The sequence below is a fragment of the Amphibalanus amphitrite genome, unplaced genomic scaffold (genome assembly GCF_019059575.1).
Source record: "Amphibalanus amphitrite isolate SeventyFive unplaced genomic scaffold, NRLGWU_Aamphi_draft 001330F_arrow, whole genome shotgun sequence".
Taxonomy (NCBI): Eukaryota; Metazoa; Arthropoda; class Thecostraca; order Balanomorpha; family Balanidae; genus Amphibalanus; species Amphibalanus amphitrite.
In genome coordinates this window covers 123,930-140,019 of record NW_024882823.1, presented here as the reverse complement: position 1 = coordinate 140,019, position 16,090 = coordinate 123,930, and the positions used below count along the sequence as shown (strand labels likewise).

The 16,090-nt window shown below is 49.1% G+C and overlaps 1 protein-coding gene across 1 annotated transcript in view; it reads left to right on the top strand.

The window, feature by feature from the left end:
- The first annotated feature begins 15,352 nt into the window (after positions 1-15,352).
- Positions 15,353-16,090, top strand: part of LOC122372210 (uridine diphosphate glucose pyrophosphatase NUDT14-like) — a 110,401-nt gene continuing 109,663 nt past the window's right edge. The window contains exon 1 of the mRNA XM_043349123.1: positions 15,353-15,493. Within this exon, the coding sequence (XP_043205058.1) occupies positions 15,412-15,493 (82 nt within the window). The 5' untranslated portion in view covers positions 15,353-15,411. The remainder of the gene's footprint in view (positions 15,494-16,090) is intronic.

Here is a 16,090-nt window from a genome sequence, read left to right as displayed (position 1 = left end):
GCTCAGAGGCGTCCCGTGCTGGGGTTGAGGGACCGGAGATAGTGAGTGGGGGGGAGGGGCTGGGTGGGGACTCCCAGTGCTCTCCCCCGTCTGATCGCGTCGGTGTCGACTGCTGCTGGAGTCATCTCTAGAGGAGTCGACAGCTGGACCAGGCTGATCGGCTCACTTGCACAGTCCAGAATCGACGATCGATGTCGCACCCGATTAGACTCACTGCCGGTGCCGGCATCGTCACGTCGATGCCCAGAAAATGAGTCATGGAGAGACGGGCCAGAGGAACTGGCTGGTTCCGGCCTTTTCATCGCAAAGTCGCTGACTCCAAGAAGACAAGCCATGTTTTCTGAACTGTTGCAGCTCAGAAAGGAAGGAAAGCTCTTCTCAGTATTCACCAGGTCTGGAGAAATCCTCGCGTGCAGATCACGTGACTCTGTCCCGCTCCGGATCGCGGACCCGGAGGCGGTGCGCAGGCTGTCCGAGCCCGGCGCGGGCCACGGGCCGGCGCAGGGGCGAGCTCAGGTGGAGGGCCCAGTGCGGCCGGTCTCTGCGTCTGTCGAACGCATGCGGCGGCGCGCTCGGGGTGCGACTGCGGACGGTGCTTCGCCGCCCGGTCTCGGCGACCCGATCCTGGAGGTGGCGGCAACCAGCACTTTTAATTTCGACTTTGCCCTGAACAGAAGGTCTCTGTCCGAGCCGGGACCTGCTGAGGTAAACTCGACGAGAACTTTGCCGTTTCTGAGTCTGAACGTAGTTCTGAGCTGCGCACTATCCAATATGTGCCCGAGGTACCGCTGAACCACATCACGAATCAGCAGGGCTGAGTCCTCTCGGCTGGTTCGAGCCTGAAGAGCTGGCCCGGAGAAAATGAGGCAGACTAACCTTTTCTCCTGCTGTCGGCGGTCTTCGTGGAGCTCCATTTGCTTAAGACGTTGTTTCATATCACTCATCTCCTTTTGGAGCTCCACGATGTTACAGTCGGCTATCCTCTGCCGCTCAGACACAGCTGCCATCGAGTCCATAGCAAAGGAGAGTGAGGTTTCCAAAGCCGTTAGGCGCCTCTCGTTGCTGTCCTTAATCTCCTTTACACTTTTTGCGTTTTCTTGCACTATAAACGCTTTCAGTTCTACACACATATCGTTTTGCCCCCCCCCCCCTGTGTCGGGGAGCACGCCTTGCGTTTTTTGGTCATGGACCGATAGCACGCCACAAATAGCCGCACAGGCCCGTCCGCCGCCGCGGCCGCCACACATGTGTGACCACTTTTATGTTACTGAGGTCATCTCAGGTCATAAAAGGACTCCAGTAGGTTTTGGACAATAACTTGATAAATATATGGTAGAGCAATGAAACACCTTATATAATTATTTTCCTTCTCGACAATACGGATCGACTAATATGCAATATGACCTTTCCCGGTAAGGTGATGGCCTTCACCTTAGGTCAAATTCTCAAAATGCCCTATTAATGTCAAATCATTTGACCTTAATAGTTCATTTGACTCGTATCGAAAAATGGAACACGATGCCGGTTCACCCACGCTTTGCTGGGGGGGGGGGGGGTTGAACACCCCTCCTGCGGTTTTGCGCGGCCGTTTTTTGGCACACCTTGTCATACATCTGTTCTACATAAGTTGTGAAAATTTCAGACCCATGTCACTAAAGGTCAGTTCACCAGGTCAGTTCAAGTGACCTCACTACATCAAAAGTTTCAATGTCTCCTAAAGCTACACCGAGTGACCGATCGCTTTGAAACTTTCAGAGATTAATAAGAGCAACATTATGTACCAAATGTTTATCTTCGAATTTTGATATCGATGACCTAAGGTCAGATCAATTTTGCGACCTCCCGATTATAAGTCAATGGGAGAAATTTGAAAGTCGTCTTGTCTAGACGGAAGTCATTCTAAACACTCTAAAACACTGAATTACTATTATCTTTGACACACTGAACCTGAAAATGGCTCCCTTGACCCCTGAGGTCATCTCAGAACACCAATGGTGTCTGACTGTTTTTCGCGAATAACTTTTGATAAGGGCATACTAGAGCGGTGAAAACACCTTAGTTGTGTTTGGCTCGACGATACGGATCCACTGATATGCAGCTTGACCCTTACCCGTCAGGTCCTGAGGTCAAATTTTCAAGTTGATCTTTCAAGGTCAAGTGATAATTCATTAGACACGTCTTGACGAGGGGAACACGATGCTAGTAAAAGAACGTTCGTGCAAGGTTTGAGTCAAAAGTTATGCGGAAAAATGGTTTCCGAAAAAATCGGCTTTTTGGTACTTTTAGTCCCCTGCAGGCAAAACCGTTGACGGTAGGTTAACCCGCGCCCCACTGGGGGGGAGGCTATTCATAGCCCCCTCCCGTTTTTCTGCAATAACTTCCAAACCGCTTGACATATCGACGCCAAACTTTCGGTACCTTCGCCTGTATCAATTTGACACCTTGTGTCAAAATTTGAACTTCGTACCTTCCATAGGTCGGCCGGAAATGACGTCAGAGTGACGTCATGTTCGGCCGATTTTGACGCAAAACATTGAACCATGGCAATCGCTCCCAAGAGCTCAGTTTTTAAACTAGATCCAATTTCTTTGCATGAAAGGACTCAGAATAGACTGCGCTATCAAGCTGCTATCTCGGATTTTGAAATTTTGAAAATTTCGCAGATTTAATATAATAAAATTCAAAATTTATTTTTTTACATTTTTTCAAAAAGTTTTTGACTTTTCGAAAAAAAAACGGAATATATGTGATAGAACGCATTATTATAACTAACTCTAGCAAGTTTTAGCTAAATATCTTCAAAAATGGCCAAGTTATTCGCATCATTGCAAAAATTTCACAATTATTAATTTTTCAAATTAATTTTTCAGCACGTATTTGACATCGCACGCCAATATAAATAGCATCATCGTGTTCCTGAGCTCAAATTGCATCCAATAGGCACCTTTTTTGTTGAAAAATTTTTACTTCAAAATTTGACCTTTTTTGACCTGAAAGTGACCTGACCTAAGCTAAATTTCACTCAAAATGACCTCGAATGACACAGATGACATCAAATTCGAAATTTTTGGCCCAAATGGACCATAAAACATGTGTCACGTGACCGACGCATGATATAATATTTTCGTGACCTGTGATGACCTGATCCTGACCTGAAAATCAAAGTACAGGTTTGGTACCCTCAGGGTATCTAGAGCATCTGTTCACGAGTGTGTGAACCAAAAATGAACCTGATCTGACTTGTAAGACGGCGGCCAGAGCCCAAAACGTGAACAAGCAAAAATGCTAATAATTTTTACTTTGACCTGACCTGTGACGTCATCGGTGACCTCGAGGTCAATGAAATTAGGTTTCGTTCGACAGTTTTTCCGGGGCTATCAGACGCCGTTTGAATTTTGACGATCGGCCCAGTAGTTTCGGAGTTAGGAGGGGGAGGGCTATGAAGAGCCCCCCGCCCAGTAGGGCGTGTTATACGCAGACCCCAGTGGGGCGCGGGTTAAATACGAGAGAATTACTCAGAAAGAGCGTTAATAGGGCTATCAAATGTGCTTTTCCGCGGCGCTGCAGTTTTATTAGCTTCCAAGCTGTGCGTCAATTTGTTGAAAATTGTCGACATCTGACTTACACATCGGCGAATTTTGGCCTTCAATGACCTCTTTCATTGAATCATTGAATTTAAATTTTAAATAAAAGTCATTTAAAAAAATGACCTTTTAGCTAGTTAATAAAAAGAGCTATCGAATGCGACTTGCTGCGGCGCTATATCTCAATCTCTTTCTGAATCAATCTCTTATGAATCCTGAACCCTGACTTTTGCGCCGTTTTGTCGAAAAAAAATGTCAGATCGGCGAAGTTTGATTTTCGGTTGTCTCTGGGGACCTGACCTTCGACCAGTTCGACCTAACCTTAAAAATGATCTAAGTAGTTTTGTAATAGTTTTTGACGCTCTTTCGAACGCCGCCTACTGCGTGTCTTCACGTGGCCCACAAACGCACGGCAGTGTAACCGCCCCACTAGACAAGACCGTGACTTGCGCCCGCCAGCTACAAGAACAGCGGTCGGGCGGCGAGGGTTTGCGTACCGAGCAGCCTCGCTTTTAAACTCTATGCCCAGTGACGTGACACGGCTCGAGCCAGCGGCTTTTAAACCGGCAGCGAAACGTTTCTTTTATTTGGAGTGATTTACCCCGTTTACATGAGTCATTCAGTCTAAACGGAAATATCCGATTAGCCAGGGAACGGAAAAATGCGTTTCGGTGGCCCCGTTTACATGAGCCTTATCGGAAAAATCCGTTCCGGAACGGATAATTCCCTTTACGCCGGCAGCCCGAAAAATACGGATATTTTGCGCATTTTTACATGTATGGCGCAGCTCCTATCAAGCATTATTTGTGCTTGTTTTAGACTTAATTTACTTGATTCTTTAAAGTTTTGTATGTAGAATTGGAAATAATCATGGCACAAGCCATTTTTTTACTTGTGTGCTGTAAAAGAAGCGTGATTAACTGTCAGAAAGCAAGAAAACAATTGAGGTCTTGGTCAACATTGAAGAACACATCTATATTGAAAGTCTTTTTGGTTTCAGAAAAAGGCTAAGACAGCTCATAATAGTCATAGCTCATCATTATGGACCTCCAGTAAGTTGACAAAATGAAAATGCATGAAAGGATGTGCAGGATGGTGCCACACTTCAGAAAACATTGGTATGATAGTGGGTGGTGCGGGATTGTGTATACATTTTTGGTTGACACATTTGAAGCACTTGAATATTCCAGCATTTTATTTTCATTTTTTGTTTTTAGCTGCTCAGTTCTTCAAAGACAAGGGTCAGATCAGTACTAAGTGAATTGTGTAGTAGATGTGACCTGTGCTGTGCATTGCTTGACTGTCGAGTGCAACACAGTATCTATCAGTTCCATGTGTTTTAGTCATAACAGAAATTACATCTACTCACCACCAAACTTTGAGACACTATCAGTGCAATTTTCAAAATGCTTAGAATAATCCACTCTCAATCACACCAGGTAAGATGTGAAGATGAAGTCCGAGTGGTACTTATGTGGTTTGGTAGGTTGGTTGACCTTGTAGATTGGTAGGAAGTACTTTGGTATAATAGGTTGTAGGCATGTTGTAGGTGTGTTTGTAGGATGGTAGGTTGAAAGTTAGGTTGGTAGGTAAGGTTAGGTATGATTCTACAAATTCCACAAAACTTGCCAGCTACCTGCTTCCACCATCCGAGATTAACCAAACTTTCAGAGACCTTCCCACCACTGAAGAATCTACTTCTTTGGAACAATTATCTAAAACATTTAAATATTGGTGGGGGGGGGGGGGGGCAGATGGCAGTGTCACTGAGTAAATTTGGCTGTGTGTCTTGTGTATATTTTGGCATGCAGCCAAGTTCCTGTCCCAACCAGCCTGCGTGCCCTGCCGTCTGGTGGCTGTTCGCTGAAGCATAAGTTATCTGAATCACTGCTAGGAAGTTTGAAGTACCTAGGTAGAGAAAATTTTTGGGAGCATGTACTAAAGCAAAATAAATCAAGCATCATATCCAGTGTACCAAGCAGTAAATGGCACTACCATGCTGTTCCAAGTGGCTATAGGGAGCGACTGGCTGGGAAGGCTATGTTGGTTGCCCTGGAATTGAACCCTGATTGTTGAATCTAAGAAATAATGAAATTACCCCTCAACTAGAATGCTTCCCTTTTGAAGCATAGGACGTTCCTCTCAACACTTATGTAGGTACTTCATGAATCTGCCACAATGGCGCGAAATCAGGGACAAAAAGTGGATTTCATTGTCATTAGACCTACCATTCAACATGAATATGTATTTTGATGTGTAAACTAAAAAATTTCATCTATAAAACATGCATATTCATGTCATTTTCTGATAGATGCGCAAAAAATCCGTTTAGGCCTGACGTCCTAAACGGATATTTCCCATTAATTCATCGGATATTTCCGTTCCGCGTAATCGTCATTTTTGCGCGCCCAAACCAGTTTACATGAGTCGAAACTTGCGCACTTTTCGCTAAACGGAAATATCCGTTCTAAACGTCATTTTCGCTGACTCATGTAAACGGGGTAATTGTGCGTGCGTGGGTGTGCTGTTTCGGCGGATGATTGTTGTTTGCCGTGTACATACCTTTCGACTTCCCCAACCGTTTTATTCACTGACAATTGACGTTATAGCTGTTACAGGGAGTTTGAGAAATCCGTGAGTTTGCAAACTCCCTAGTGAGTTTGCAAACTCCCTGACCCATCAGTGAGTTTGCAAACTCACTAGGGAGTTTACAAATTCACTAGGGAGTTTGCAAACTCACTGACCGGTCAGGGAGTTTGAGAAATTTCAGAGTGATTGGGCCAAATAAAAACAAGTGTGCAGCATGTGGGTGGCATACGTGCCGTCCGTGATGTTAAAACAAAGGAGGCTAGCTCTAAGGTCTTGCACGCTGACAAAAAGCTTATAGATCATATGCACACCATAAATACCTTTTTTTTATTTTAAACTGCTCAGTGATTTACCCATGCATGTACCGCCGCTTTATTTAGTTATACATTTATTTAGTTCACGTCCCAATTAGACCCGTTCCACTCAAGTGTGGCTATTCCAGAGTCAGGCTAAATATATCAAAGTAGAAACAGCTCACTGTTGGTCACTTATGCTAAAGTACAGGCACACGCATCAATTCACGCCCATTCCCACTCCGCCATAGACGTATCATCGAGAGCCGGCGCTGCTGGCAGCCAGCCCAACTGCGACTGGCGCACGCTGCTTGTTTGTTTTTGTTTTGTTGGGTTAGGCCCTTTCGGTCTGACAAGACCATTTCAGAGTCGGACGAATGATAGGAATTATAGGGGGAGACATTGGTCTGGGCAGACACCCTATATGCAGAGTCGCCGGGGCTGAGCCCGTCCGAATTGACAGACCGACCAGCCCCCCAAGCACTCTTTGCACCCGGCTACGGGGTGCGCTCCCTCGGGAGCAGCGGTGCCGCTCCAAGGGAGCAGCCCGCATGAGATAAAGGTGCCTGTCCAGCCCGGAGTGGGGGTTTCGGCGTGGACGAGAAGGATTTCAGTATCCTGATTCCTGAGGATGGAAACGACGGAACGGAGGAGCACGTTGCTCCGAACGTCCCTTTACATAGCCGCGAGTAGCATTTTTTTTCTCGGTAAAACAATAAAGAATCTGTAAGCTTTTTGTCAGCGTGCAACGGTTATATAGGCCGTACCACTAGTCCCTTTTGTTTTAACATCACGGACGGCACGTATGCCACTCTCATTCCACAACTATTTGCAGTTGATTTGAGCACGACCAACGTACGACACTGTAATCAGTCTAGATATTATCGTGATATAGTCAGGGGTGGATTTTTTTGTTTTTTATTGGGGTTGCACAGCCCTGAAAGGGCGCCCAAAGCGGTTCCGAGGGGCGCAATAGTCCGGAAGTGGGCGCCACCAGGTACGGTCGTAAACTTGGCGTTGGGGGGGGGGGGGGTGAATTGGCAAAGGGGCCCCTGTAGACCCTCGCTGGGGGGCGGTATGTTAGCTTAACCCGCGTACCGCGGAGGGGGGGGGGCGAATATCCGCCCCCTCCCCCTGAAGTTTTTCGTAAGTAGCGGAAAACTTCTGAAACCAGTATGAGACCCTTATATAAGCCCGGCGTAAGATCATTTAAGGCCAGTATTGAGATTGACCCTCATAAATCGGGTGAGACCTCGCACAGCAGTATGGGTCTTTGAACTCCAACATGGGTCTTACGAGACCTGCTTGAGCCATCAGAGGTCAGTGCAGGCCCGGGGTCATCAAAGGCCAGTGCGGGGTCGTCAAAGGCCAGTTCGGAACCTCTGAGGTGGTGTGAGCCCTTGAGGCCAGCGTTGGTCCTTGAGAGGTCAATGTGGGACCCCTTGACTGGTATGGGCCCTAAGAGACATGTGTGGTGCCAATGCGACCCAAAATAGACACAACTAACGACATGGGGCTCTCAGAGACTAGCAGCGCCCTTAAAAACCTGCACGGGCCAAGCAGATCGACAGGGGCCCTCCGAGATCGGCAGAGAATAAGAAGATAGCATGAGGCGCCTATGATGGGTTTGGCCCGGGCTCTCAAAGACCTAAATGGAACTATCAGAGACCAGGGACCCTTGGCAGCAGACATGGGCCCTCAGAAACCGATGTGACCCCGATATGGTAATAGACCTTAATGCCGGCCCGCTGCGACGAGATAACGGCCCTCAAATTCCGAAATTCCGGCATGGGGACCAACAGAGACTGACAGGGAACCTCGGAGGACGGCATGAAACGCCAAAAGTTTTTCCTTGGACCACAGAGACTAAAGATGGGACTCTCAGAGTCTGGTGCGGGGCCCTCTGAGACCTGTTTTGGGCCACCAGGGTCCGGTTCGGTCCATCAGATGCCGGTTATGGCCCTCAAAAGCCGGTTTGGAATTGGGACCCTGAGTGGCCACTGGCCTGTACTGGCCCTCCAAAACCATTTGGTCATCAGAGGCCAGCCCAATATGATCCCTTACAGGCCAGTGTGGAGCTCTCGGAGGTCAATGTGGGCCCTCAGAGCCCAGTGCGAGGCACCCAAAGTTCAATCTTGAGCCCCCAGCGACCGGAATGGGTTCATCAGAGGCTAGTGTGGGTCCCTCAGAGAAGCCCGATTCGGGGCCCTCAGAGGTCGGTGTAGGGCCCTCAAAGACCAGTATTGGCCCTCAAAGGCCTGTATGGGGCCCCAGGCTCAGAGGCCGATGTGGGCCCTCAGGGACCAGACTAACCTGACACCCCAGAGACCATAATAGGGCCATCAGTGGCGGTGTAGAGACCCCATAGACCGGCTGGGGCCCATTGAGGCCAGTTTGGGGCCCTCAGAGTCCAGTGTGGGGCCTGTTATAAGCGACAGTAGGGCTCCCGCTTGCATTGTGTCTCGAACAAGACTGGTCCACATTCCAACCGCGCCCGCTGACCCCAGCCGCTGACCGCTGACCAGCAGGGGTCGGTGTTGGACCCCAGAGGTCAGCATAGGGCCCTCAGAGGCCGATGTGGACCCTTAGAGACCGGCATCGGGCCTTCAGAAGTCAGTACGGCCCTCGGGGACACCCAAAGGCCAGTCTTGGGCCCCCAGAAAAAGAAATGAGGCCATTAGAGGCGTGAACCCCCAGAGACCAGTTTGGGTCTACTTGGGAGCGCTCGAGACCAGTACAGGGCCCTCAAAGGCCAGTTTGAGGCCCACAGAGGTCGATGTGGGCTCTTAGTGACCGGCACCCAAAGGTCAGTCCTGAACCCCAGAGACAGAAATGAGGCCATCAAGAGATCAGTGTGGGGCCCTCAAAGGCCGGTTGGGGGACTCCTGATGCCGCTTTAGGGCCAGTGGAGGGCCCTGAGAGGTCGATGTGGGCCCTTGAAGGCCACTGAAGCGCCCTCAGAAGTCAGGAAACTCAAAGACCGGTATGAGGGCTGTTACATAATACCTGGCGTTGGTTTCTTGAGCCTCGTGACAATCGGGTAAGAGCCAGGGCCCCTACGCCCATCGAGGCCCATCGGTTGTTTAAGGGGGCAAATTATATGATGGCCCCTGATTTGTCTTTGGGGGGCCATGGCCCTGATGCCCCCTGCGACCTCCACTGGGCACCACCCCCACCCCCCACTGAGCGGTGAGCGGCGCACCAGGAATCGAAATCCACGATTTTTTAACTGGTCATTTTTGCATGTCCGACAGCTCTATACGGCCTTGTGACAGCTCAAGCTCTTGAGAGGAGGGTAGTACAGTCCACAGCATAAGTAATGTGCGGTTTCAGTCCTGGGTATGTTCTGCTTCTGAAGCTTAGGAATGATTAGCCAGACCACCATGAAACTTTGAATGTAGCTAGCCTGTATCGTTGTCCTTGCAGCTGCAACTTTATCTATTGACGTCTTCTTTTCGATCACTCCGCATTAAAAAATCGACAGTCAAAGCCATCCATTGAGATTGGTTAAACCACACATTACTTTAGCGGTGGGCTGTACCTACATTAGAGGGGGCGGCGATGGCATTTGCACTTGAGGCGGCAGCGCCTACACTTAGAGGGGGCGGCACCTACATTTTATGGGCAGCACCCTAACTTGAGGGACGGCACACAAACTTGAGGGGCGGCACCCACGCATGGGGGGGGGCGGCATCTATCTACATGTGAGGGAAAGGCACCCCTTTCAAGGGGTGGCACCTACACTTAGGGGGTGGCACCTACATTTGAGGGGGCTGCACTGCAACTAGGCCTTAGGGGGCGGCAGCTACACCCTAGGGGGTGCCATCTACATTCGAAGGGACGGCACCTACATTTTATGGGATGACCGATGACACCTATGCATAAGTGGCCGGGGCCGACATTTGAGGGGGCGGCGCGGCACCTTCATTCGAGGGGGCGGCACCTAAATTCGAGGGGGCGGCACCTACATTCGAGGAGGGCCAGCACCTACATTCGAGGGGGCGGCACCTGCATTCGAGGAGGGCCGGCACCTACATTCGAGGGGGCGGCACTAACATTTGAGGGGGCGGCACCTACATTCGAGGAGACAGCGCCTACATTCGAGGGATGACATTTACATATGAGGGGGCGGCACCCACATTCTCGCACCAACATTCGAGGGGGCGGCACCTACATTCGAGGGGGCGGCACTTACATTCGAGGAGGGCCGGAATCTACATTCGAGGGAGGGGGCGGCACTAACATTTGAGGGGGCGGCACTTACATTCGAGGGGGCGGCACCTACATTCGAGGGGCGGCATTTAGGTACATTTGAGGGGCGGCACCAACATTCGAGGGGGTGGCACCTACATTCGAGGGGGTGGCGCCTACATTTAATGGGCGGCGCCTACATTCGAGGGGGCGGCACCTACATTGGAGGGGGCGGCACTTACGTTTGAGGGGGCGGCACCTACATTCGAGGGGCGGCACTTGCATTCGAGGGGGCGGCACCTACATTCGAGGGAGCGGCACCTACATTTGAGGTCTGAGGAGGCGGCAACTACAATAGATAGTTGAGGGGTGACTATTGCTTCATGATGGGGAGGGCTCTTTTGAAAGATGGTGCCAAGTCAACGGGTGGCATAGAGTTTTGTGATGGCTCAGGGTTATGGGGGCGGCACCATTCGAGGCGCCCGCCGATTTATTTCAGTTGTAAAGTTGGGGTTGCACAAACCGATGTTGGGGTTGCAAAATTCAAAGTTGGGGTTGCACGTGCAACCCCAACTTAATATAAAAATCCACCCCTGGATATAGTTGGCCACTCTACGCTATGCACGCTTTTGCCTTAGCTCCAAACATGCACCAGCCATTCGTGAAAAACAGGTCCCGATTTTACCAACTGTAGTTTGCGCCATCTATCGGTAGGATTTGAAGCTCTACCTTCGGCCTACCCATATTATCCTTCGATACGGCGCACACAAAGCACTTTTATAAAAACGAATGATACCGTGACAAAGAGCATCTTCAATAGCCCCGGTGAGACCAATAAACTTTCGCCATTTACGCGTCCCGAAAGAAATATAGCCGATCACAGCGCGCAGACGGCGCCCGGTAGATGGCAGGCCCGTCGATGTTTTTCAGCAGCGAGCCGCGTCTGTCCGCGCCCAGGCGTCTGTCTGCGACTAACTCTGCCCTCCGCCGCTAGATGGCAAATGTCAGATTTGTCGCTCATGAGTATTGAAAACCAAATAAACGTGAGAATGATAAAAGAGCTAGAATTTTACGGAGATTGTTGAGACACACGCTATGGAACCGCAATGGAACTATCAGTATTCACTATTTCGGTCAGCATTTTGTGCAAACGATCGTTATATTGGTACGATCTTGAAACGTCCAAGTTGATTAGTCTTCTAAATAAGTTATTTAAAAGGAACGCCTGCAAGCTAACATTCAGGCCAGGTAACATGCTGTCGACGGCGCGTGATTAACATTTTTGCGGCCACCAGCCGTCCGTGCGGCTTACGATGGAATTATCATCTTTCTTGGGTATTTCGCCGGCCGCCGGCAGCGCATATTCTCAGTTTCCGTAATATTTTCAAGTGATTCAAATGCAATCATCAGAACAACTTTTTCCTGGCCACCGGCAGTGCATGATCAACTCATGTGATGCATTTGCAATATCTCCCAGCGATCAGAGTACGGCACCACCGTTATATTTTCAAGTGAATCACGACTTTTGCACAAATACCAAGGATGCAATGTTATGATATATTCTGACCCCCCCCCCCCCCCTCCCTGAACATGTCAGCAAGATGAGATCTCAAGTAGGTACGTGAGTATTTTGCCAAGCTGGCCGACGGCCGGAACGCTTGACAGGTGCCGCCAACTGGCGGCAGCATCTCATGCCACCTAGCGGCCGGCTCCAGCGGCCAGGCCACAGAAACGGCGAAGCGGCAGACAACCGCCGTGACGTCACTGGTGGCCGGCAGTTCATATGACGTCACTGGCGGCTGACAGCATTTCGTTGTTACTTATATCTCAGCTTCTTAGCTGTCAGATCGACACCGGACAAGCGCCAATCGATCACTTGAAAGTACCAAGTGCTTTTGCGAGCACCAAGCAAGTACCAAGTACTTTTGCAGTACCAAGCAAGTACCATTTTTGCAAGTACCGAGTACTTTGGCAAATACTAAGCAAGTACCAAGTACTTTTGCAAGTACCAAGCAACTACCAAGTACTTTCCCAAGTATCAAGCAAATACCGAGTACCTACTTTTGCAGCCTGAACAGGTTGTTCGCGAATATCTCAGCTTCTAGAAAGCCGATCGACACGGGACAGACACCATTCGATCCCAAATTTTATGCCTCATCATTTTATGCGCAAACCATAACAGACCTATGCGTAGCGATAGCGAGCAAAGATCCACTAGTCTTACACATTTGATTTTGTAGTAATAAATGGACAAGTATTGCATCGAGAGTACATGAACCTCCAGGCTCGACGAATCAAACAATTAAAACAGTTACATTAAAGGCGTACCGGTACGCCTTTAATGTAACTGTTTTAATTGTTTGATTCGTCGAGCCTGGAGGTTCATGTACTCTCGATGCAATACATTTGATTTTATTTGGCCCAATCGCTCTGGAATTTCTCAAACTCCCTGACCGGTCAGTGAGTTTGCAAACTCCCTAGTGAATTTGCAAACTCCCTAGTGAGTTTGCAAAGTCACTGATGGGTCAGGGAGTTTGCAAACTCACTAGGGAGTTTGCAAACTCACGGATTTCTCAAACTCCCTGTAACATAGCCACCGTAGTGTCTGCTGACGTAAATATAAAATATAAAATATCAATATAAACTGAGTTAGAAGTGGGTGTTCAAACACCCCCAGCAGGTTCAACTAAAAAAAAACCCGAACGCTGGAGGTGGCACCGCACTGCTAGGCGGGGGCAGCATCGCAATAATGTGCGGCACTGCGCTGAGGGGCACCACTTGCATTGAGGGGTAGCATTGTACGGTGAAGGGGCGGCGTCGTCCCATTGAGGGGTGGTATCGCAACGAGGGGTGGCACAAACGAGGCTGCCTTATAAAAACGCTTGGCACATCCTAGCCCAGCTCGGCGACCCCTGGCTGCTGCAACTTGAAAAGGGCCCTTGGTGTCGATGAGAAAGCCCCTTTGTCAAATAATTACCTATCGTCAGTGGTTTCGGGGGGGGGGGGCGCTATCGATCTTGAATGGGGTGGGGCGACTGAAGTCTCCATTCGGATGGGCGTCCGTGACTACTGGAGGGCGCCAACGACCTCGGATAGGACGAATGTGATCTTCAGAAGAGCACCGGGTGCTCTAGCTAGGTGCAATGCTTGGATGGGGTCTCTGCTGCCTTCAGTAGGGCGTCGGACGCTCTGGAGGGGCGTCATTGATCTCGGATGGTTCGACTGGGATTTTCAGAGGGGTACCAGTGGTTTCAGAGGGGCGCCATTGATCTAGGATGGGCCGACTGAAGTCCCGGTTCAGGTGGGCGCCAGTGGCTCTTGAGGGGCGCCAGCGACCTCGGATTGATGGTGCGACTGTAATGTTTAGAAGAGCGTTGAAGGCGCCATTGGGCATGGATGGGGCCACTGTTGCCTTTAGCAGGGCGCCGGACACTTTGGGTGGGCGCCTTGAGCTTGTGTGGGGCGACTGTAGTCTCAAGGGGCGTTGTCTTAGATGGGGCGAATGTGAGTCTCAGATGGGCGCCGGGTGGTCTAGAGGGGCGCCATCAACCTTTAATGGGGCGACTGCTCCGTTCTGGTGGGTACCAGCGGCTCTACAGGGGCGCCATCGACCCTGGGGGTTCGGAATTTCTGGTTTCCGGAGGGGTGCTCTTAAACATTGCGGACTCAGATCCTATTTCGGGGTGCCCTGGAGAACATTGGGGTATCCAGGCACCCCAAAGGGATATTTAGTTCGATCCCTGTCTCCACATCACTTTTTAATTCATGTTCCCTCTGTAAAACGGCATCAGCCTATTCGGCGCTAATTGGGGCGTAATATGGGCGGCTGGGCGGAAGGGGGGGGGCATGGCCCCCATGGCCCCCCTGTCTACGCCACTAGTCATGGGTGACCTTGAGGTCAATGAAATTAGGTTTCGATCGACAGTTTTTCCGGGGCTATCAGATGCCGTTTGAATTTTGACGATCGGCCCAGTAGTTTCGGAGTTAAGGGGGGGGGGCTATGAATAGCCCATCCCCCTGTAGGGCGCGTTATACACAGACCCCAGTGGGGCGCGTTATACGCAGACCCCAGTGGGGCGCGGGTTGACAATGGTCTCGCTTGAACGGCTTTGCTTAGAAATATATAAAAATAAAAACACAAAATATTTTTTTTTAATTTCTTATAGGTATCTTGCTTTTTGGTGTGCTTACCCCAACAACCAGCAAACAGAAACGCGCAAAATTGCATGAGGAAAGCGTTATTGAGTTCTCCAACTTAAAACGTCAAAGAAGATTATCCAATTAGAAGCAAGCATTCTGAAGAGCTTTACGAGGACTCGCGCTGCATCTGCCCGCGTCGTCTCAACATGCTGCTGGCAGACAATGTCGAACACCAATTAAAAACGCCAATGTATTAGGCGAATCGGTTCACCTTAGCTTGAAATCTAGTCTTTTTCGTGGCAACGTCATACACATCTGGTTAAGACCTTGGCGATCTGTTAAGCACCATAGAAATTGCTCCCTAGCGCTGTCAGTTTATGTTTTTGAGACGAATGGCTCCGGATAACGTGGTTTTAGCATATAACGAGCAAAACTGCTATCTCAACTCCATTCCCCATGTTAGACATGAACATGTCCCATTAAGCAAAAGAACGGCTAAAAGTGAAACTTGGTGAGAACGAGCTTATGGGACACCTTGTAATTGTATCGTGCAATGACATCCATAACATTGAAGCTCTGTGTTTCAGAATGGTGTGGCCAAAAGGTGGGACCTAATGAAGGTCCATGACTCTGTGGCAGTGCTGATCCACAACACTAGCAGAAATGTGCTGGTTTTTGTAAAGCAGTTTCGACCAGGTAAGAAATAATCCGTGGTATCAAATATCCAAATAATGTTAAAAATATGAATAAAGAACTTGAAGCTGTATGCATGTGGTTTGAAGCAAACAAAATGTGCAAAAAAGAACATTTACAAAGTAAATAACCATTTTTTATAAATTTAGTCTGAACCTTTTTATAGGAAGGATTTATAAGGTATCTTGCGCTCGCTCCGCGTCGCTTTGGCCATTAACCCACGAGCCGCTGGGGGGGGGGGGGCATAAAGTTGCCCCCCTTTACGTTTTGTGAAATATCTATGAAACCTGATGAGCTACGAACGTGAAACTTGGCATAGCTTCAAATGAATACCTAGGCAATGTTTGAGGAAAGTTTGGTGGTTGTAGCACCTAAGATGACGTCACAGTGACGTCATAAAGTTTTGTCGTTTTCCGATATCGACCGTTTCTGATGACGCTGAGCATGAAACTCAACTGTAAATGAGCTAGACAGCACCTGCTGTCATCCTAAAACATCTATCTACACTTCCACCTAGTTTCTGACCAATAATCGACCCTTTATATACGGTCCCATATATCTGATGTATCGTGAGGAATATGAGAGTCGCAAATCTATAAT